This window comes from Coregonus lavaretus (genome assembly GCF_964263955.1).
Source record: "Coregonus lavaretus genome assembly, chromosome: 10".
Classification (NCBI taxonomy): domain Eukaryota; kingdom Metazoa; phylum Chordata; class Actinopteri; order Salmoniformes; family Salmonidae; genus Coregonus; species Coregonus lavaretus.
In genome coordinates this window covers 24674607-24697714 of record NC_139997.1, presented here as the reverse complement: position 1 = coordinate 24697714, position 23108 = coordinate 24674607, and the positions used below count along the sequence as shown (strand labels likewise).

At 45.0% G+C, this 23108-nt stretch overlaps 1 protein-coding gene across 2 annotated transcripts in view; it reads right to left on the bottom strand.

The window, feature by feature from the left end:
- Positions 1-23108, bottom strand: part of LOC311136172 (zinc finger and BTB domain-containing protein 16-A-like) — a 133938-nt gene that overhangs the window by 75582 nt on the left and 35248 nt on the right. For both annotated transcript variants that reach the window (XM_084170266.1, XM_084170267.1), the window contains exon 3: positions 1929-2026. In XM_084170266.1, coding sequence (XP_084026392.1) covers positions 1929-2026 — 98 coding nt within the window. The remainder of the gene's footprint in view (positions 1-1928; positions 2027-23108) is intronic.

Genomic DNA, 23108 nt, shown 5'->3' with positions numbered 1-23108 from the left:
TACCCAATAAATATTTTTTTAAGTACCTACAACTTAGACACTTCATAGAGGGTCAGAAGAAAGTCGATAAACTATGTTTTCAAATTACTGAAGTTGAAAAACTATTTACGAATCCTACTGTTCGGAAAGGTTTAATCTCCAGTTTAATCTCCTATGACGCTTTGAGACATGTTTGGGAGAGAGACATTGGACATGCATCTGGTGAGGAAGACTGGGCTTCTATCTGTGAAAGGGTCTATCCCAAATGCACCTCCATAAGCATACAATAACTACATTTCAATTGTTTTAATAGAACCTACTTTTCAACTGTCCGCATTCACAGAATGTTTTCCAATTAATCACATTTATGTTTAAAATGTAAACAGGATACTGGCACGTTTTTTGGTACTGTAGCAGAATCCAGTCTTATTGGAATGATATTCATTTACACATCCAGAAGGTCTTGGGTAGACAATTTCCTTTTTCACCAAATGTATATTTGCTCTACTTTGATTGTAACGTTGTGTTTGACCCTAACTCTGAACGTCTGTTCAATACCCTTGTTTACTTAGCCAAAAAATGTATGTCGTTATTATGGTCCACACCTGAAGTACCATCTGCGAGGATGTGGCTTTCTCAAGCTTCTGCTATTCTACCCCTAGAGAAACTTACCTTTGATTTACACCAGAAGTCTGATACATTTTGGAAAATCTGGTCTCCATTGTGGTCCTACGTAGAAAACCTCCCATAAATGCCCCATGTTATAATTGTGATGTTTGTATTTTTTTCCCCCTCCATTTTATGACTGCCTTTTAGTATAATGTTTTGCTGTATCCTTATTCCTTTTATTGTACTCAGTCTGTGTGGTGCACTTTGTTTGGATGTCTATGTAACCCCTGTTAAAAGAAAATAACATTCTAATAAAAAGATCATTACAAAAAAGAAAATGTCCCAGTTCTTCCATGGCCTGCATACTCAGTAGACATGTCACCATTGAGCATATTTGGGATGCTCTGGATCAACGTGTATGACAGTGTGTTCTAGTTCCCGACAATATCCAGCAACTTCACACAGCCATTGAAGAGGAGTAGTACAACATTCCACAGGCCACAATCAACAGCCTGATCAACTCCATGTGAAGGAGAAGTGTCGCGCTGCATGAGGCAAATGGTGGTCACACCAGATACTAACTGGTTTTCTGATCCAAGCCCCTACCTTTTTTTAAAGGTATCTGTGACCAACAGATGCATATCTGTATCCTCAGTCATGTGAAATCCATAGATTAGGGCCTAATGAATTGATTTCCTTATATGAACTGTTACACAGTAAAATCTTTGAAATTGTTGCATGTTGCGTTTATATTCTTGTTCAGTGTAGTTATCCCATTTCAATATCAAGCCTGTACATTGCACAGCCAATACTCTGAGTCGATATTCACGTAACAGTAAGGAATTCCCCTCGACCACGCCCACAAATAGAAGAAAACAAACATTCTTTCCCATTGACCCCCAGTGTAAAAGAGCCAACTTCGTCGTACATTTTTTGTTAGACAGAAATAACAAAAGATGCCAAAAAGCTGCTGTGTTGTTCAATGTACATGTAACCAGGTTCAAGTTTTTGCTGTGAGCCAATGGGGTAACCTAGGTGACCATGGGTTGTTTTCCCCCAAGGCGGACAGGACCGCAATGTTCTATTTAATACCGACTGGGACTATATCAAATTCCATAATGTCATGTTCTAATATTCTGATATAGTGTAGAATGTAAACCAAAAAATATTTTTTTTGCTATGTATTGTTAAAATGGTGTATTACAGTGTATAATTCTGTATTACACAGTATTACACACAGGATGGAAAATCTCTACACGTATTGTTTTTGTAAATACATACAGTAGAGATACACATGCATAGACAAATATCTATACAGACACACAAGTGTTGATTCTTACCTGAGTGAGACAGCAAGTGCATCCTAAGGCGTAGGCTGTCCAGGAAGCGTTTCCCACACAGCTCACATCCATAGGTCTTCATTCCGCTGTGCAGCTTCCTGTAAAGACGAAGGAGAAGTGTATCATCAGGACATTGCCTGGATTTTAAAATCAATATCAATCAGACAGAGAGATATATTCATGAATGAAACCTGTGAATCGCCATTCAGCTGCCTACATCACTGTTCACAGTGCTGCTCACAATGTCATCCTTGTATTGTCAAACCCTTTTCTTCTCAGATAATGTTAAGACAACGTCACCGACCATGAATCAGTACATCAAAGCATAACAGTAAACGGAGCTCGACTTTATTCCAGCTATAAATCGCTACATGTTATTCCACTGGAGGCGTTATTGTTGCAAGCATGCACGCCGTCATAGAACTCAAGCACATTGGATGGATTAGGTCCTATAAGGTGGACTATGATTTACACAGAGAGACGTACAAGGCAAGCCGGTTAACATTATGAGCCTTTATTATACAGTGCCAGTTTTGAGTCCCCCTGTCAATTTCTATTATATTGGACCCTTGTTATGGGAATGGCTCCTTTATCGCTCAGTCAAAATGGCCGCCACTTGAAGGAAAACGTGTTGGTGCAGGGCTACATGGTTGTGGCCCAGATGGTCAAATCTAAACTAAGGGTCAATATTTAATTACACAGAAAAGGAAACTGGGGGTTAGATAACTACGCAACCTTTGGCAACCTTGAACAACCTTGGACAGGACTGAAAGTCAACCTATGGGAAGATTTAAGTTTGGCGATGTGGTAAAATCCTCAAACACCCCAGGGGCAGATCCAAAACTAGCTTTTGTTCAGACGTATCTAAATCTGTTCTGAAGCAATTAAAGGACACACAGATTGGCAAACAATTGCCATTTTTGCAGATAGCCTCGCTAAGCCCCCCGAGAACTTCAAATACTCTCTGCCTTGACACACACACACACACACACACACACACACACACACACACACACACACACACACACACACACACACACACACACACACACACACACACACACACACACACACACACACACACACACAGGAATAGCATCTGTAGTTTGGCCATGTTATCTTTAAGACATATTGCATCCTTCAAGGAAGAGATAAGCAGATCAAGAATGGCTTGACAGTCCACACACACACACACACACACACACACACACACACAGAATTACTTCAAAAAATGCCATGCTTAAGAACACAACTCTGAGAGAATTCCCCCCATAAAACCCCCCCCATAAAACATACTAAAATTCACCCCTAGCAGGTAAGACCTTTTATTGTTTTATTGATGTTCTTGCCTAAGTGGGCCTCGCCGGAGCACACTGACCGGCTCAAAGACCGCTGGCAATTTGTTAAAAGTGGGAAGCCAAATTTATTTTTATTAGCATGCTTACAGCATTCCGTAATTGTTACCAGAGAAGTAATTAGCTCATTGTTTGCACCTCCGCGCCAACTGCTGTACATCTCAGAATGGGAAACAAAGACATATGTTCCGGTTCTAACATTTCTATTTGTGCACAATTAAACTAAAGTCACAAAACTGTCGAAAGCTGAGAGAAAATGGTATGTAAAAAATAATGTGAGTGAGAACTATGCACCAAAATAGTTTTTCCTTTTTATGTTCAGGTGAGGAGCGGTTTTGTGTTGAGCGCATTGTACGCCTGAATGAAGTGATAATCAGAGCACTTCAAGCTGGATTGTCTCAGCATCAAATCAGACGACGGAAACAATTGTCTTAGTGTGCGAGTTCTCAGGGAAACACTACCCTTGATAAGGAGATCTGCTGAACTTCGTATACTTGACACGGCGATCCATCTTAGTGTCTCACAAAAGAGCAGAGGATGTTGGAGAGTAAAATGACGATTGATTGATGTCATACGCCAAATCAAAATTGATTTATAGCTCCTGCTGCAAACGAGAGCAAGCCATCTGTGACAATGGTGGCAAGAGTTATTAAGCAAGGAAGTCTGGTGTGACTTCAATTAAGATTAATTGATGGAAAACCGTTTTGAGGACCGAGTGTAAGGAGAGGGAGAGTGAAAAAACACATACCAAAATAAACAAAGGAAGAGGGGGGCGAGAGAGAGTGAGAGAAAAAACGAGAAACTAGCGAATAACCTTCCAAAATCCTGATGGCTGTCTTAACAGAGTAGGATTTGTGGAAAGACCTCGACAAACAAAAGGAAGAATGAGGCAGCAAAGCCCTTTGGCAAGCTGTAAGTAATTAAAAAGGCCTGTAAACGTCTCCCAAAATAAAAGGGGCCACTTCAAAAGACGATGGTAGGCGAGCGGCTGTGGCAGGAGGGGAGCTGGGAAAAGACCAGGGGTCTGCGCACCTTGGGGACCCTGACTGATGCACACAAACACAACGTCTTACTGTAGGGGACTTTTCAAAGGCCTTTTGTTGTGGCCCCTCAATCTGGCCATTGTCCCCCGGTACAGAAAGCTGATGAAGAGTAGATGGACTTATTAAGGGGACTGCAAGGGGCTGGAGAGAGGGGAGCATGTGTACCGACTCGACCTTAAATGCATGGAGGCCAGGGAGGTGTGGGAAACGGGAGGCTTCTGTCCATCTGGAGGGGAGAGAGAGAGAGATGGAGCTGAATCTAACAGAGGACCGGCTCGTCTGAAGCAGACAGGAACCTGATGGTGTTTCTACCAGACAGAGAGGCAGACAGACTGACAGTGGTTTATAGGGTTCTGTATATTTAGGATACTAGGGAATAGTTGCAACATGCTTCGTCTATTCTTCGCTATGGGGCTTAAGGAGATTTGTGTTTAAAACCAAATTAGGCTGGGCAATTGAGAATGCTCAGCCAGGGCTATTGCAATTGTTATGGAATAATCACTAGTGTGGCGTTTCTATTTGGAAAGCTGAGAATACCTACACAATGTAATGCTATCTGCCCAAAATAAAAAATACCACGCACCGTAGTATGACATAAATGTGAACACTGCTAAGATTCAAAACTACTTTGAATGAAACCACACCCTCCCTCCACAAAAAGTTAATGGCAGAGAGCCACACAATGTTAATATTAACATGAACTTTGTGTTTTTTTATGGAAGCATTTCTTTTTACAGCTACTTAATTTTACAGGCGGCAGAAACTCAGTGACCCTTGCTGGTGATTTTGCACAGCGGCAGTCAGCAGCCTGGCAGCCCTTCCTTGGGACTTGTGCTAACAGCCTCCTGTCTCGGTGCTGGTGGCAGGGCCATTAGCTTGGATAAAAAGCAGATGATTTGGGGGTGGGTGGCGGTGGACGGAGGGGGAAAGCCGAAACGACCAAGCAATTATTACAAGTTCTACTTTCTGACCAAGGAGCTCTGACCCCTCCACCAGATGTAACCGCACATAAGACCCCCCCGCCCTCCCTTTCCTCTCCATGTGTGAACTGTGGCAGCTACCAGTCCCCTTAGGACTAACTCCCACCCTATGCGCACACACACACACACACACACACACACACACACACGCTCACCCACCCCCCTCTCTCAGGCCCCCCCGCGGCCAGCTGATTTCTTGCTTTGCTGCTGAAACAGAAGATGAGGGTGGTAGTGTATTGTGTGTGTGTGTGTGGGGAGGGGGTTGGGGGGGGGGGGGGGGGGGGCTCGTTTGAAACAGACTGACTGTAGTCATTAAGGAAGCTGACATAAAAAAAACTCTCTCAAGCCATTTACTCAGTTAATAAGCGACTTTGTCCAACAGTCAGTTTTGACAACAGCAATAAATAAAAAATGTATGTAAACAAAACATATGCTGAACACCTCATTTCGGGCGCTGGAGGGGCGCGCGGGCTCATAAATCAGGCAAGTGTTTGAAACGGGAGTAGATTACAGGCCTGTGTTATTGAGCTGTTACAGCGCGCCTCGTATAAACCTGAACTTTTTCACTCGCCAGCGGACCACGCTGGCTCTACATCATAGCCAGGAGTTCTCCTGTCTGGGGACAGCCCTCAACGCAGGGGTCCCTGCTAGATGACGCCATTAAAAAAACACCTGAAACAAGCCTCAGTAACACCACTAAAACAACTGTATACTCAACTGAACTGCCACAACAACAACAAAAACAACAGTCTGAGGTTTAGTCATCTGTTTGTTTAAGGGGTTGTATAATATACATTTTGTATGTCCACCTTCAGTATGGAAACATTCTGGAATTGCATTAAAGACAGCGAGTCCTTCAAATCTTTATATTCCTGGATGGAGTCGACAAAGACTTTCCTACTATTGCACATCAGCGTGTTAATATTAACATTACACATCAGCTCATCAAAACAGTCCAATCAAAAGAAATGAACCAAATACAAAAAGAAACTTGACGGCTGCGTTACGTCTTACTGCTACTTCAAACATCTCTACGCCGAAACCCAGGAACATTTGCCCTCCTTCTTTATCGCCTTTCATCTTTTCAATCCTTTTCTATCCTCCCTTCTCGACAGCAATCTTAAAACAACTTGAGATGATACTTGCGCATAAAGGCGAGGGGGCAAATGATGGAGAGAACAGAGAAGAGGAAAAGGAGGAGAAAGAGGCTCCTGTATAGATTGGGGCAGGGTCACCATAAAATAAATGATAATTGTAGAGTGTTTGTCCTCAATGTGCCTGGAAATGGAGAGGCTGAGTGGCCTATCTGGGGGAGCTAGCCCCATTAGTCTCCTCCTCTGGAGGGTCCCTCACTCGGGGCCCTAAGAAGCACGCACGCCATCCGTCCCATGTGCACACACAGTCAGATTAAGGTATTTGTCAAAAGAGGGGGCCGACAATGTGGCAGGGAGAACAGAGAGGGAGGAAGAAGGGGGGCTCAAGCTGTCAGTCTATTTGCCTCACTAGCTGCTTTTTAATAGAGATCTCAGTCAGGTGTTGACACCGGTCTGCCAAAACATTTGCATAATGACGATTAATCTTAATTGTCGGAGTGGCATTTGCACTTTTTTGGGTTCTTCCACGGAGCTGTCCTTTAGTGGTGGCTGTTAGCTGTCTCATACATACAAGGTGGAAAACAACTATCTATGATATGAAAGAAACCAGACATTGTTACATCCAGAGGCTGATATGACAACACGTGGGAGGGGGAGCACTTGTGAACAAAACTGTAATAATACGAGTGACGGCTAGATGACACATTGGTAGATGATCCTAATTGAGCCATAAGTGGCTACGAGATGCCTCTGGCTTCGCCAGCGGTTTTTATTTTGGTATTCTTTCCCAGAGCGCCAGAGCTGTGCAGTGAGGCGAGGGTCTTTTTCACAGGCGTTTCCAGCCCATTAGGACCAGGCGAGCCACGCAGATGACGACCATCAGACAACGTGAGGGGGAGATTGGAGCACAATAACATAAAGGGATAAAATAATAAAGAGAGAAAACAAACAAAACGAACGCCATCACAGCTCTGGCCCTATTTTAATGGCATTCATAAAAACAAAATGCCACATCCATTTGTTATTAGCCCAGAGCCGTCCTACATATGTCTCGCCCCCTTTCCCCCCGCTGCGAGACGTTCATATGAATTCCAGCCACACTCACACATGCTGCAAGCTACGTGCTAAGCATAGGCGAGTAGCAGGCAGGCTGGGAGAGGATAGTGAGGAAAAAGAGAGAGCCACTGCCTTTCATCCCCGGTACAGAGCCGTTATTTATAATACCCAACGATTACCACCCCCAAATTTGCCTGGGGGTACAGCGATAGATACAGCAAGACAATATTCTTGAGGTAAAAAGGGAAATATATTGCATCAAATGAATTTATAAGGAAGGGTGGGTGGGTGGGAGGCATAATAGCGCTGCATTAAGAGAGATGTCTGTTTAATGCCAAAAGGATATTCATTTTCATACATGGCCCAATGTTATCAATTGAATTATTGCCTGTAATATCAGCATTAGTGGTCGACTCAAAACCACGCGCACTAATCAATTCCCATTCACACTCTGCCATTATTATCACGGTCTATGTCATTACGGGCCCAAACCTGTGACTCTAAAATGGCTTCTGCTGGGAGATTGGTTAAATAATCACTGTGTTGACTGGCTCGCTGCTGTTCAGTGCCTCTCGTCGTGAAAGAGAGTGGTTCTCGAGCAGCAGTCCCAGACAGTGGAGGTGTATTGGTGGTGGGGAGAGAGAGACTGCAGGCGTTGAACAATGCACAATTATGTCGTCCAGGGGAACTCGACACAGCGCTCCTTTCATTATCCCTGGCTGAAGCCTCTTTTCTGTGTAGTCAACAGGCAGAACTGGAGTATTAGCCCTACACATGGGCTCTGTACAGGGCCCCAGCTTAGGACCGCCACTCCTAATTGCCATACCTGGGCAGAGAGACGCAGTTTCCCTGTATCTCTGCCAAGCATAGAAGCTGGGTTTCTCTCCCCCCCTATAGGTATACTATAGGTTGTTCACCCATAAAATTATTATTTAATTCAATGTTTGTATAAATATGTCGTTCAATAGAGAATTGCATCAGAAAAACAATAGCCCCAACCCTATGCCTTTACCATATACAGTGGCTTGCGAAAGTATTCACCCCCCTTGGCATTTTTCCTATTTTGTTGCCTTACAACCTGGAATTAAAATTCATTTTTTGGGAGTTTGTCTCATTTGATTTACATAACATGCCTACCACTTTGAAGATGCAAAATATTTTTTATTGTGAAACAAACAAGAAATAAGAACTGAAACTTGAGCGTGCGTAACTATTCACCACCCCCCAAAGTCAATACTTTGTAGATCCACCTTTTGCAGCAATTACAGCTGCAAGTCTCTTGGGGTATGTCTCGAAGCTTGGCACATCTAGCCACTGGGATTTTTGCCCATTCTTTAAGGCAAAACTGCTCCAGCTCCTTCAAGTTGGATGAGTTCCGCTGGTGTACAGCAATCTTTAAGTCATACCACAGATTCTCAATTGGATTGAGGTCTGGGCTTTGACTAGTGTCACGATCGTTTACGGATGAGACGGACCAAGGCGCAGCGTGATATGCATTCATATTTATTTACAGCTAAATACACGACAAAACAACAAACGAAACGTGAAGTCCAAGGTAGCATACAAACAACATACCTTACACGGAACATACACACCCTGACTCAACAAATACAAGTACTCAGAGTCAGGGCGTGACAGTACCCCCCCCCCCCCCCTCAAAGGTGCGGACTCCGACCGCGCAACCTAAACATAACAGGGTAGGGGCCGGGTGGGCATTCCATCTCGGAGGCGGATTCGGCTCCGGGCGTGACCACCACCTATTATTCGCCTCCCTGTTGCGCCCCTGTTCTGGTCTGGAACCGCTGACTGGAGCTGGACCCGACGACGGTGGATCGAACTGCTCTGGCTACCGGCCTGGTGCGGGGAGCAGGAACAGGCCGGGCCGGGCCGGCGACGCGCACCACTGGCTTGGTGCGAGGGACAGGCACAGGTCGGACCGGGCTGGCGACGCGCACCACTGGCTTGGTGCGAGGGACAGGAACAGGCCGGGCCGGGCTGGCGACGCGCACCACTAGCTTGGTGCGAGGGACAGGAACAGGCCGGGCCGGGCTGGCGACGCGCACCACTGGCTTGGTGCGAGGGGCAGGAACAGGCCGGGCCGGGCTGGCGACGCGCACCACTGGCTTGGTGCAAGGGACAGGAACAGGCTGGACCGGGCTGGCGACGCGCACCACTGGCTTGATGCGAGGAGCAGGAATGGGCCGAACCGTACTGGGAACACACACCACTGGCTTAGTGCGGGAAGCAGGAACGGGCCGGACCGGACTGGCGACACGCACCACTTGATTGGTGCGAGGAGCGGGACTGGGTTCCTTCATTAACCCCCGCTCCTTCTGCTGCCTAACCAGCTCCTCTCTGGAATTATCTCTCCCCCGTGATCATGGCCTCCATCCCTCTTGCCAGACTCTCGCTCATCTCCTCCCAAGTCCATCCTCTCTCCTCGTCACGCTGCTTGATCCAGGATTGGTGGGATCTTCTGTCACGATCGTTTACGGACGAGACGGACCAAGGCGCAGCGTGATATGCATTCATATTTATTTACGGCTAAACACACGACAAAACAACAAACAAAACGTGAAGTCCAAGGTAGCATACAAACAACATACCTTACACGGAACATACACACCCTAACTCAACAAATACAAGTCCTCAGAGTCAGGGCGTGACAACTAGGCCATTCCAAGACATTTAAATGTTTCCCCTTAAACCACTCGAGTGTTGCTTTAGCAGTATGCTTAGGGTCATTGTCCTGCTGGAAGGTGAACCTCTGTCCCAGTCTCAAATCTCTGGAAGACTGAAACAGGTTTCCCTCAAGAATTTCCCTGTATTTAGCGCCATCCATCATTCCCTAAATTCTGACCAGTTTCCCAGTCCCTGCCGATGAAAAACATCCCCACAGCATGATGCTGCCACCACCATGCTTCACTGTGGGGATGGTGTTCTCGGGGTGATGAGAGATGTTGGGTTTGCGCTAGACATAGCGTATTCCTTGATGGCCAAAAATATCAATTTTAGTCTCATCTGACCAGAATACCTTCTTCCATTTGTTTGTGGAGTCTCCCAAATGCCTTTTGGCTAACACCAAACGTGTTTGCATATTTTTTTCTTTAAGCAATGGCTTTTTTCTGGCCACTCTTCCGTAAAGCCCAGCTCTGTGGCGTGTACGGCTTAAAGTGGTCCTATGGACAGATACTCCAATCTCCGCTTTGGAGCTTTGCAGCTCCTTCAGGGTTATCTTTGGTGTCTTTGTTGCCTCTTTGATTAATGCCCTCCTTGCCTGGTCCGTGAGTTTTGGTGGGCGGTCCTCTCTTGGCAGGTTTGTTGTGGTGCCATATTCTTTCAATTTTTTAATAATGGATTTAGTGGTGCTCCGTGGGATGTTCAAAGTTTCTGTTTTTTTTTTTATAACCCAACCCTGATCTGTACTTCTCCACAACTTTGTCCCTGACCTGTTTGGAGAGCTGCTTGGTCTTCATGGTGCCGCTTGCTTGGTGGTGTCCCTTGCTTAGTGGTGTTGCAGACTCTGGGGCCTTTCAGAACAGGTGTATATATACTGAGATCATGTGACAGATCATGTGACACTTAGATAACACACAATTTGACTTTATTTAACTAATTATGTGACTTCTGAAGGTAATTGGTTGCACCAGATCATATTTAGGAGCTTCATAGCAAAGGGGTGAATACATATGCACGCACCACTTTTCCGTTATTTATTTTTGAGAATTTTTTGAAACAAGTTCTTTTTTTCATTTCACTTCACCAATTTGGACTATTTTGTGTATGTCCATTACATGAAATCCAAATAAAAATCCATTTAAATTACAGGTTGTAATGCAACAAAATAGAAAAAACGCAGAGGGGGATGATTACTTTTGCATGGCACTGTATGGTTCAAAAGTTTTATTCAGAGAATTTAGCATAATTAGTGAATAGAATGTCATTCTGGCCATGGTCAAAAACTGGTTGCTGCTCAATAGAACTCTGTCACTGCTCCGCGGGCAGAACGGCACTAAGGTCAAATGTCAACTGACAAGCTATCTAGTGGCTGCAGGCTCGCATGTGACAACATGGGCTTAAAAAAATATATATCTGCGGAATACAAAACAAAGAATTTAGTCGACATTTTTATTTTATTTCACCTTTATTTAACCAGGTAAGCCAGTTGAGAACAAGTTCTCATTTACAACTGCGACCTGAAATACACTGAGCAAAAATATAAACCCAACATGCAACAATTTCAAAGACTTACAGTTCATATAAGGAAATCAGTCAATCAAAATAAATTCATTAGGCCCTAATCTATAGATTTCACATGACTGGGAATACAGATATGCATCTGTTAGTCAAAGAGACCTTAAAAAAAAGGTAGGGGCGTGGATCAGAAAACCAGTCAGTATCTGGTGTGACCACCATTTGCCTCATGCTGTGCGACACTTATCTTTCGCATAGAGTTGATCAGGCTGTTAATTGTGGCCTGTGGAATGTTGTCCCACTCCTCTTCAATGGCTGTGCGAAGTTGTTGGATATTGGCGGGAACTAGAACACACTGTCATACACGTCGATCCAGAGCATCCCAAACATGCTCAATGGGTGACATGTCTGGTGAGTATGCAGGCCATGGAACTGGGACATTTACAGCTTCCAGGAATTGTATAGAGATCCTTGCAAAATGGGGCTGTGCATTATCATGTTGAAACATGAGGTGATGAATGGCACGACAATGGGCCTCAGGATCTCGTCACGGTATGTCTGTGCATTCAAATTGCCATCGATAAAACGTAATTGTGTTCATTGTCCGTAGCTTATGCATGCCCATACTATAACCCCACCACCACCATGGGGCACTCCGTTCGCAACGTTGACATCAGCAAACCGCTTGCCCACACAATGCCATACACGCTGTCTGCCATCTGCACGGTACAGTTGAAATCGTGATTCATCCGTGAAGAGCACACCGGAGGCCCCGGTGCACAACTGAGCAAGAGGACAAATACATTAGAGTGTCTAGTTTTAGAAACAGATGCCTCACAGGTCCTCAACTGGCAGCTTCATTAAATAGTACCTGCAAAACACCAGTCTCAACGTCAACAGTGAAGAGGCGACTCCGGGATGCTGACCTTCTAGGCAGAGTTGCAAAGAAAAAGCCAGATCTCAGACTGCCCATCTTAATCTTTTCTTTTTATTGGCCAATCTGAGATATGGCTTTTGCGCAGTTTTGTCACACAATGTGCAGTTTTGTCACACAATGCCACAGATGTTTCAAGTTTTGATGCAGCGTGCAATTGGCATGCTGACTACAGGAATGTCCACCAGAGCTGTTGCCAGAGAATTGAATGTTCATTTCTCTACCAACGTCGTTTTAGAGAATTTGGCAGTACTTCCAATTGGCTTCACAACCGCAGACCACGTGTAACCATGCCAGCCCAGGACCTCCACATCGGCTTCTTCACCTGCGGGATCGTCAGACCAGCCACCCGGACAGCTGATGAAACTGAGGAGTATTTCTGTCTGTAATAATGCCCTTTTGTGGGGAAAAACTCATTCTGATTGACTGGGCCTGGATCCCCAGTGGGTGGGCCTGGCGCCCAGGTGTATAGGCCTATGCCCTCCCAGGCCCACCCATGGCTGCACCCCTGCCCAGTCATTTGAAATCCATAGATTAGGGTCTAATGAATTAATTTAAATTTATTGATTTCTTTATATTAACTGTAACTCAATAAACTTGTTGAAATTGTTGCATGTTGCGTTTATATTTTTGTTCAGTGTATATATATACAGTGAGGGAAAAAAGTATTTGATCCCCTGCTGATTTTGTAGGTTTGCCCACTGACAAAGACATGATCAGTCTATAATTGTAATGGTAGGTTTATTTGAACAGTGAGAGACAGAATAACAACAAAGAAATCCAGGAAAACGCATGTCAAAAATGTTATAAATTGATTTGCATTTTAATGAGGGAAATAAGTATTTGACCCCTCTGCAAATCATGACTTAGTACTTGGTGGCAAAACCCTTGTTGGCAATCACAGAGGTCAGACGTTTCTTGTAGTTAGCCACCAGGTTTGCACACATCTCAGGAGGGAAACCCATTTTCAATGCCCTGGCTGAGGGAAGGAGGTTCTCACCCAAGATTTGACGGTACATGGCCCCGTCCATCGTCCCTTTGATGCGGTGAAGTTGTCCCTTTAGCAGAAAAACACCCCCAAAGCATAATGTTTCCACCTCCATGTTTGACGGTGGGGATGGTGTTCTTGGGGTCATAGGCAGCATTCCTCCTCCTTCAAACACGGTGAGTTGAGTTGATGCCAAAGAGCTCGATTTTGGTCTCATCTGACCACAACACTTTCACCCAGTTCTCCGCTGAATCATTCAGATGTTCATTGGCAAACTTCAGACGGGCCTGTATATGTGCTTTCTTGAGCAGGGGGACCTTGCGGGCGCTGCAGGATTTCAGTCCTTCACGGCGTAGTGTTTTACCAATTGTTTTCTTGGTGACTATGGTCCCAGCTGCCTTGAGATCATTGACAAGATCCTCCCGTGTAGTTCTGGGCTGATTCCTCACCGTTCTCATGATCATTGCAACTCCACGAGGTGAGATCTTGCATGGATCCCCAGGCCAAGGGAGATTGACAGTTCTTTTGTGTTTCTTCCATTTGTGAATAATCACACCAACTGTTGTCACCTTCTCACCAAGCTGCTTGGCGATGGTCTTGTAGCCCATTCCAGCCTTTTGTAGGTCTACAATCTTGTCCCTGACATCCTTGGAGAGCTCTTTGGTCTTGGCCATGGTGGAGAGTTTGGAATCTGATTGATTGATTGCTTCTGTGGACAGGTGTCTTTTATACAGGTAACAAGCTGAGATTCGGAGCACTCCTTTTAAGAGTGTGCTCCTAATCTCAGCTCGTTACCTGTATAAAAGACACCTGGGAGCCAGAAATCTTTCTGATTGAGAGGGGGTCAAATACTTATTTCCATCATTAAAATGCAAATCAATTTATAACATTCTTTACATGCATTTTTCTGGATTTTGTTGTTGTTATTCTGTCTCTCACTGTTCAAATAAACCTACCATTAAAATTATAGACTGATCATGTCTTTGTCAGTGGGCAAACGTACAAAATCAGCAGGGGATCAAATACTTTTTTCCCTCACTCTATAAATGTACAAAGCTAACAGACTGAATTTCAATATATACCCTCCCCAAAGACGATCGGTTCCAGTTTTCATGGTGTGTTTCTTTCCCTTTACATCGCCATAGAAACAGCTCCCGTTAATGTTGATTGACCGGGGTTAGAGGAATAGAAAGCCACCTATCTGCTGATGAAAGTGACGAGGGTATCAAGTTGATTTTGATTGGTCCAAAGAACGGAAACACCTGCAAAATGTTACCACCTTCCAACACCGAAAATGGAGGAGATACAACCAAGAGCTGAACGGTCTAAACTAGCAATGGTCACAACAAACTAACGTTCTTATTTAATAAACACTGTTAAGTACAAGCATATTTAGGTTGTAATATTGTAGAGAACAATGTAATGATTCATTGTATGTATGCAATTCATAATAACATAGGGCACCGTCTTGAATTCAACCGTATTTCACCACATTCTAGAGCAGTGCGTGAACACCCTATATACTAGGCTTGATTCGATTTAATCATAGTTGAAATGTAAGAGGATTTTTGAGAGAAAAGACTGCAACACATTTAAGCAGTTGCAGTTGTCATTATGGGTACTGGTTGAAAATACATGCGTGAAACAGAGACCTGTGTTCACTAATTCATGCCATGATTTGACATTCCCTGACACATGAGGATAATAGCCTTGTCATTTAATCAAGGCCTCAACGCAGTGGTTCAACACAACCAGTTTGAATGAAGAAAACAACGGCGTATGTGAGAGATCACACAGACATCCATATCTGCATGCCCACCCGATTATTAGGCTAAATACTGTAAAATAGTAATGAGAGCTACACCCCCCCCCCCCCTTTCTGTTTAGTATCAAAAGCAACCAGGATATTTTTTCCTCGCCGCCCACCATCTGAAAATAGACGTTGTCTTTTTCTATGTCGCAGTTTGTTATGTTCTTGTTTTCTTCCGTTCCCATTTCTTGATCCTCCAGATCTGAGAGGTTAACGGCATGCTAGAGCTAGTGCAGTGCGGCGGGAGCGGAGCCCGAGCTATAAAAAGACCCAGACTGAGTCTTCCCTCTGCCATGCATTATTCATGGGCATCACCTTCCATCAAGTGGTAGAAACCTCAAGGATGTCTAACTTTAGGTTGTGTGTTTGAAAAAAGGGGAAGACATGAGGAGCCAGGCTGAGGCAACGTTCCCTCTGTGCTGCTGATGTGTATAATTTATTCCCGGTTCAGATGCCATCAAATACTTGTACCCTCTTGAGTGTTGCAGTTTGCATCTACGATGCTTAAGGGAAAGAGAGAGATGTTTTATCTTCCCTCCCACTTTCCCTCTCGTCTTTCTAGCTCAGTCATAACGAGCGCCAGCACCTGTTACATCCATAAAGATGACATTCAACAACAACAACCTGTACAACGCAGCAGAGTCTCCGGAAAACAAGCTCGCTAAACGGTGAGACAAACTTTTGGGACAGACCTATGGAGCAATCGCGAGCAACGGTGTTGTTCAGGCTACGCTATTCCACAGATGTTGTTTATGGTTTGCTACATTCCATCCGGATAGATCAGCTCATATCAGTGTCAGAACTGGTGTATGACACTCACTGTAAACAGTTTCTGTTTGCCTATCGTGTTTTCTGGGGCACCGGAGCGAGAGGCGAGAGAGACTAGCGCAGACCAGTATGACAAGGAGGCCATTATTTCAAACTTTTGGCTGTGACTCTCAAAATATTATGCAATGCCTCCTGGATTGATTTACTGCAGACCTCTGTGTAACCCAGAGAAGAGCGCATTTTGAGAAAGCATATAGCGAGGCAGGGGTGAACTTAATACCACAAAGGCAGAGATTATTTGTAACAAAAAAAGCTGAATCTATCTTAAGAGGCCATTCTTGGAAAACAGCTTTTACAAAGGTCAATTTGGTAGGTCTTATTTTGATATTTGACATGTCCAGGGCAGATTGTTTTGATGCAGCTGACCTCGGTAACTGTGTGTGTGGTAAATATAGTTCCCTCTCGTTGCTGTGCCTCATGGTCGCTCAGGGAGGTTCAGGTGGCAGTGGCACGGCCGTGGCGAAATGCTAGGTATCTGCACTGTCATTCCCCGCACGTCCGCTTTCCAAGAGCGCCCGCGAGGTCCCAAATAGCTACCAGCCAGGGCACACAGAGGCTGCAGTAAACAAGTCCCTCTAGTCTGGGCAGGGAGGGGGAGTGGGGTGGAATGAAATCCAGTGACCACTACGTGCCGTCACCACTCACCACCAATCACCCACTACTGGAAGCCCTTTATGACACGAGTCGACAGATAGCGAAAAGACCCGCGACATTCAGCCAGTCAGCGCAGGGCAATGCCAGGAATGTCAGCCAGATTGAATTTATGCTTTTCCATACTGACCTACATTCATATGTGAGGGGGCCATTGAAATATAAGTTAATGACGCCGTGTCCGGTGACTCCGGTGTCATTCTGTGTGGCACAAAGGGGGTGCTTGAGCTCTGTTTGGCCGGATAATGTGGCGGCGCATGGTGTCTGTTAAACTGCATTAGTTATAATATGAGCAGAACCATTTTGGCCATTTCACTCTGGGTGGCAGGGACTAAGTAGCTCTTTGGGAGAGAGAGAAGGAAAAAAATATCTGGAAAAACTGCTGACAGCTTTTTGCCCGGAGGGGCGGAATTCTGAAATGACTCTGTATGACAGGCCAGGGTCGTTCCTTAGTCAGGGAGCAGACTTTCCCTGACCCTGTGTTTCTAGGAAACTACTCTGAGGACTGACTCATCTGATTGGGTGTGTAGAAAAGTAACATGAGGGCGTTTGGGGGGGGGTGCTACTCCGAACCCCCTCACTGTCTAGGGTGGTAGCTCACGGTAGTGGGAAGGGTGAGGTGTGTGTGTGTGTGGGGGGGGGGGGGGGGGGAGTTGCTGCTGGAGGGAGAGAAAGGGCGAGAGGGAGAAGCGTAAGGAGAAATCGATACGGCTGCTGTGAGTCACTCGCCACTGTGCCTTTTGGCCGGGCATGGAGGCAGCGGTGGGGGGGAAATCAAAACGGACGCCTTTACAAAACTAATAACTATCAGTGTGGCTGCCCTCCAGACAGACGTGTCAGTCGGTTGTGTTCTGATAGAGAGAGCCAGGTACAGGCACAGCAGGCCAGAGCTGTAGCAGAGCAGGCTGGAGCACCACTGGCTGGGCTGCCTGGTAACAACACACACTGCCACAGGGCCTGAGGAGTGGAGGGCTGGAGTCTGTATTAAAGGCAATGGGAAGACATGACCAGGTAAATGGAGAACGTATGGCAGTATTTGTGGTTTTTAGATCATAAAAGCAGATTCAGAGCATGGCTCAACTGTATGACTGGGGGATGTTCTGATGGAGTCTCCGCAACTGACAAGTCCATTATAACTTGCATTGTAGAAGAGTTCTTATAAATCCTAATTTAGGGACATTAACAACTCCCTCAATGCTGATTCACTTGAGCAAAAATCTGTCCCACAGTTCCTTATGTGAATGAAGAAAACAATAGTTTTCTCCTGAGGAAGTGACAGAAGCGACACAAGGGCAGTATATTTTCCTATCCACTCGAACGGAGTTAGTGTCTCCAAATGTCCTCGGGGTTGGTTAAATATTTGCCAGCTGGGGCATTTTTTTGTTTGTGTGTTGTCATGAAAGAAAGAACAGAGCCCGATCTTGAATCAATCATATGTACAATGAATCCAATAAGCATGGCAGGAGAATGCACCTGGGGTCCTTGGGCGACGGCTGGCTGTGGTGGTGCCCGCTTGAGCGGCCACTCCATTCCCGCTGTTCTGTGTCACGTCTTTCAACGGATGCCACGTTACAGAATAGATAATGAATAGCCCAGTGGGCCGGCTTGTCTGAATCTCTCTCTCACACACACACACATACACGGCCACAATACGTCTTCATTTGCCTCCCAGGAGCAGCGGACCCTGGCCACTTTACTGCAGGCCAAGCATCACCTAATTATGCCAATCAAATCAACAGAGGTTCAGTGAGAGGGGTGGGGCCGGGGGGGAAGAGCGAGGTGGGCTAGGCTGTCGATTTTCATTCACACAGCCCTCGCTCACTCCTCTTTTACACGATTTGCGAGAGCGGAGCAGGTTTTACATATTGATATTGACCCGTGTGATGGCAGAGAGGCGCCCAGTACACAGCTTCATCCGCTAAACATCGGTTTGGTCATTGCTGGCCACAATTGCCCTTGTCAAAACTAAAATCTACTTGGTTTACCAGCTATGATCACCAAGCCACAAACCCCAGTTGTAGGTTTCACCACCAGCTTTCCTTTTCCTAGATTTTATATTTATTCTTCCCCGCCACCAATGATAGAAGGCTATTTGAAGAGACAGAGTAACTGTTATATCTGTGAGGAACTATCTTGCCTCTACCTTTACTCTACCTTTATTCTCGAAGGCAATTTGTATTCATCTACAATTTTCCATAGTAAAAGACATTCTCAGTTTCTTCAAAGTGTTGCATAATTCTTCAATATTCATAGCACAATGGCTCCAGCCGCCTCAGCATCTCCCCTCAGGGTGCTGTTCAGATTTAAACAGTTGTATTTAGTGCTGGCCAGACTCTGGGGAGGGCACCAAGGTCACATGATGCTTTAGTGGGCTGCTAGCATGGCAGCGGTGTTTTAGCACTGATAGACCCCCGCTGCATTTAAATCAGCATCTTAACAAACATGTCCCCAACCTCCCCTCCTCCTCCTCCTCCGCTGAAGAGAGAGAAATGTTACCTGAGACAAGCAATTTACCTTTTTTTGTTGTTTGCCTGACCTAGAGAAAACAATTTCAAAGGGTCTTCCTGCGGTCTTAACAGCTTCGCTTGAACAGGTAGGCACCAGGCTGCCTTTTTTCCCTCAGAAGATGAATTGGCGAGCTGTCTACTTCAGACAGGGCGAGTAGTTGTGTTTCTGTAATGGGACACTGGAAGTGTCTTTGATTAATGAAAGAGCGATACTGAGCTGTTAGGGAACCCAGCGCACTGAGAGAGCGATTGAGCGGCGGATACGTGCCGACAGATGCCGGAGCACGGCCGGATCCCGGTGAGAAGAAGGGGGTTGGGGGGATGAGGAGGAGTCCGGATATGTTTCCCTTGCCATTGTGGGGGCCCGAGTGGGCGAGTCGCGCAGAGAAATGGGTGTCAAAATGGGTGTCAGACACATTCCTCCTGCCTCAATGAGAAGCTGTAATTGAGGCTCCTTCTCACTGATAACGACCAGAGTGTTTGGAGACTGATACAGAACACAAACCAGTACAGCCTCAATGACGTGGAATCTCATTGGGAGACCTTTAAAGCCCAAATGAAAAGGAATACATTTTTTTCCCGAAAGCACAACTAAGGGACGCAATGACAGTGCTGCCGAGAGCTTGACAATGATTTGGAAGTAGTTTTTTTACACATTGTCCATTTTAGCAATTTAATGGAAGCCAAGTATGAGATGTTCCACCACTTGGTTGTCTAAAATGTTTTTGTTCCATCTCCCATTTAGACTCCCCCCCCCCGTCTGGGATAAGTCACAAACCTCAGGGAGAACAAATACATGATCGTACAAAAACATGCCTTTTTACAAAAACACAGAGATGGAAAGGATCATATTTACAGAAATGCCCAACAATGTTAAGGTTAGAATACAAGAACACTGTATTTTCCTGTCTTCTGCCAAGTGACTATTCCTCAGAAGAAAAAAAATGAAATAAACAATTATCTTTTGGGAACAGCTGAACGTCCGCTCATGTGGCATTTCTCCTGCCCAAATCATGCATTTATAAATAACTTTAGTTACAAATAATTAATTTATGAAAATAAAGACTGATGTAATGGAACAAGCTCATTGATATAGACCACACATTACAAGACAGCTACAAATAATGTCCGTTTCCAACAAAGCCTTGTTTTTGTTTGTAGTTTTGCTAAGACACATTTATTGGCCAATGGTATTATTACTGTTTTAAAAGGCAAGAACACATTTTACTGAGCTGATTAGTTTGTCTGGGATAAAGAAAAATGTCTGGAGAACACATTATGATGAAGGGGTTTTCCTGTGAGAAGGCACTTAATAGCATCACGTCATGCCAAAACGTTCCAAGATGGGCACAGGACCCATCCAAAACCTAAAAGATTTACTCAGCCAAAACGTTCCAAGATGGGCACAGGACCCATCCAAAACCTAAAAGATTTACTCAGCCCCCCAAAAATAACTTTGCCCTTAAGATAATTTGTTTTGAAAGGTGGTTTTCTTTTGTGTTAGGGTGTTTCTCTCTCACCCCAACCCCCCTCTTCTTTCTTTTGGTGCATAGGACCTCGATTGGATTATTTTGGGGGGCACGGAAGAAAGGATGTTTATGTTGGCCTTGTTTCTAGGCGGCGAGCCCTCCAGAGGGAGTGCATTCCTCACCAAAAGCATGACTAAAGGTATGTGAACCATCTGGACAAAGCCACTGGCCACAATGGCCCTACACAGCCCAGTCCCATGGCCAGACCCGGGCTCTCACAGTGGCCTTTCATTGAGTGGGCCCAGCACCTAGATATCCATCTGCTCCTGTGGGGTCAACCATTTCCACTGTTATCCAGTCAGTGTGTGTGTGTGCATGCGTGTGAGTATGTGTGCACCCTGGTCCTTTTCCTGGCCCAATCAGGGTGAATAGGGCCATTTGGAGTGTATGTGTGGAGTGGTGTGATGCCATGACTCTGTAAATCAATATCAACAACCCACTGGTCAGTTATGAACAATGCACAAACAGAATGTGAGAACTCTGACCTAATGTTTAAAAGTGCAAACACACACGTGCAAAATACACCTAGATAAATGTACCACTTTTTTCAGAAACTACAGTTGAAATTCATTCCAGGAATGCTCATTAGAGGCAACACCTGGCTCTCATGGAACGCCATCTGAGCCAATCTTTACTGTGCACATCTGTGGGGGATAGGGATGCTTGGACTATACTCTGACAGTGGGATCTATACTATTCTCTATGAACAGGCTTGACTTGATGCCTGCTGTAATGTATCGGAGTCGTCCTGGGCAATGTGCCTGACTAGATAACACAGAAGGAAGAGGAGGGAGCCGCTGATGCTAATAAAGAAGCCAAATTTGATAATCACCTGAGACAGTCAATTTGCTAATAAGGGATTCTAATTAATTAATCAATGTGCATTTCGGCTGGCAGTATTGTCAAGAGCAGTCAAGTGCAGTTTGCTCTCTCTCCTCTCTCTCACTCTGTTATTGTCTTCAACGCAAGGGTAGCTCAAACGTTGATATCAATTTCGCTCAGTGCTTGAGAGAATTTTGTTTGTGGAGAAAGACACAACAATTAAGTTCAAGTGGGCTAACCACCAGACGTGCATCTCTATTGGTCTTAACTGATGGATAGCGGTTGCACTGTTAAGGATGTGTATAATAGGCAACTGACTGCGCATTGGGGGAGTAATGAAGCTGCCATTGGCCACACATGATGGTAATTCATCATAGTACAGGAAAAGAACAACTTGCATACATTCAGGGTGAAAGTTTAAACAGGAAGAATAAACTATGAGATCGTAACATGTTCCATACAGCAGAGATGAGCCAGTGGTTTTAAAAACAGATCTCATCAAACAACAAGGACCAAATAAATTAATTTGTTATGGAAATGTATAATTGCATACCTATCCTACTGACATGCTATAATCTGCATGAAAACAATTATAATATAAGAGCTGGCTTATTTCAATTTAAGATCCTCAGACGCAGTAATTATAAACTAAGCTGAGAGAGGCCCATTCAGCTTATCAATGGATTACACTCCCCGTCGGTATTGTCCATTCTATGTGGACAATATGCCCATTCTATGCGTTCAGGTCAGGGTTGAGGCTTAGGTAAACTGAATGCCGTGGTGGTCATGTCGAAGGCAGTAGTGCCCTCTAGGCTGAAACTTAGCCGCCCCTCTCCCCTACAGGAAACCAACAGGTTAAAACGAGTCAGGGAGGGAGGGGGAGAGGGAGGGAGAGAGAGGAAGAGAAGGGCGGGAGAGGAGCTCACCCACAGAGGGGGCTAAGTAAGTGCAAACGCCGACGAACGAGTGAGTGGCCGGACGTATAAAGCCCCTTTTTACTCCTGTGACCTAAAGAGACCTCCACCACACAGGGTAAAACACACACACTTAAATACATTCATGCTATTTTGATGTTGATTTCATTATCTATATTTGTTTTATAGTGAAATAACAGGCAAACATATCAGAAGTGTATGTATAGATGAGTACTGATTATTTATTTCTCCAATTAAAATGGTTTTTTTCTCATTTTAATACAAATAAAACAGAACAGCCATTACCACCTACAACTACTGAAGGAAGTGGCTGTATCCTAAATTGTTCAAATGTTATTGGGTCATAGACAAGACAACACACCAAAAAAATGTATATTGCTGGAGTGGGTGGGGGAAGGAATTTATGGAGGGGAGGGCTGGGGGTCAGAGGTGAGCCCTAGCACTCAACAGTCAG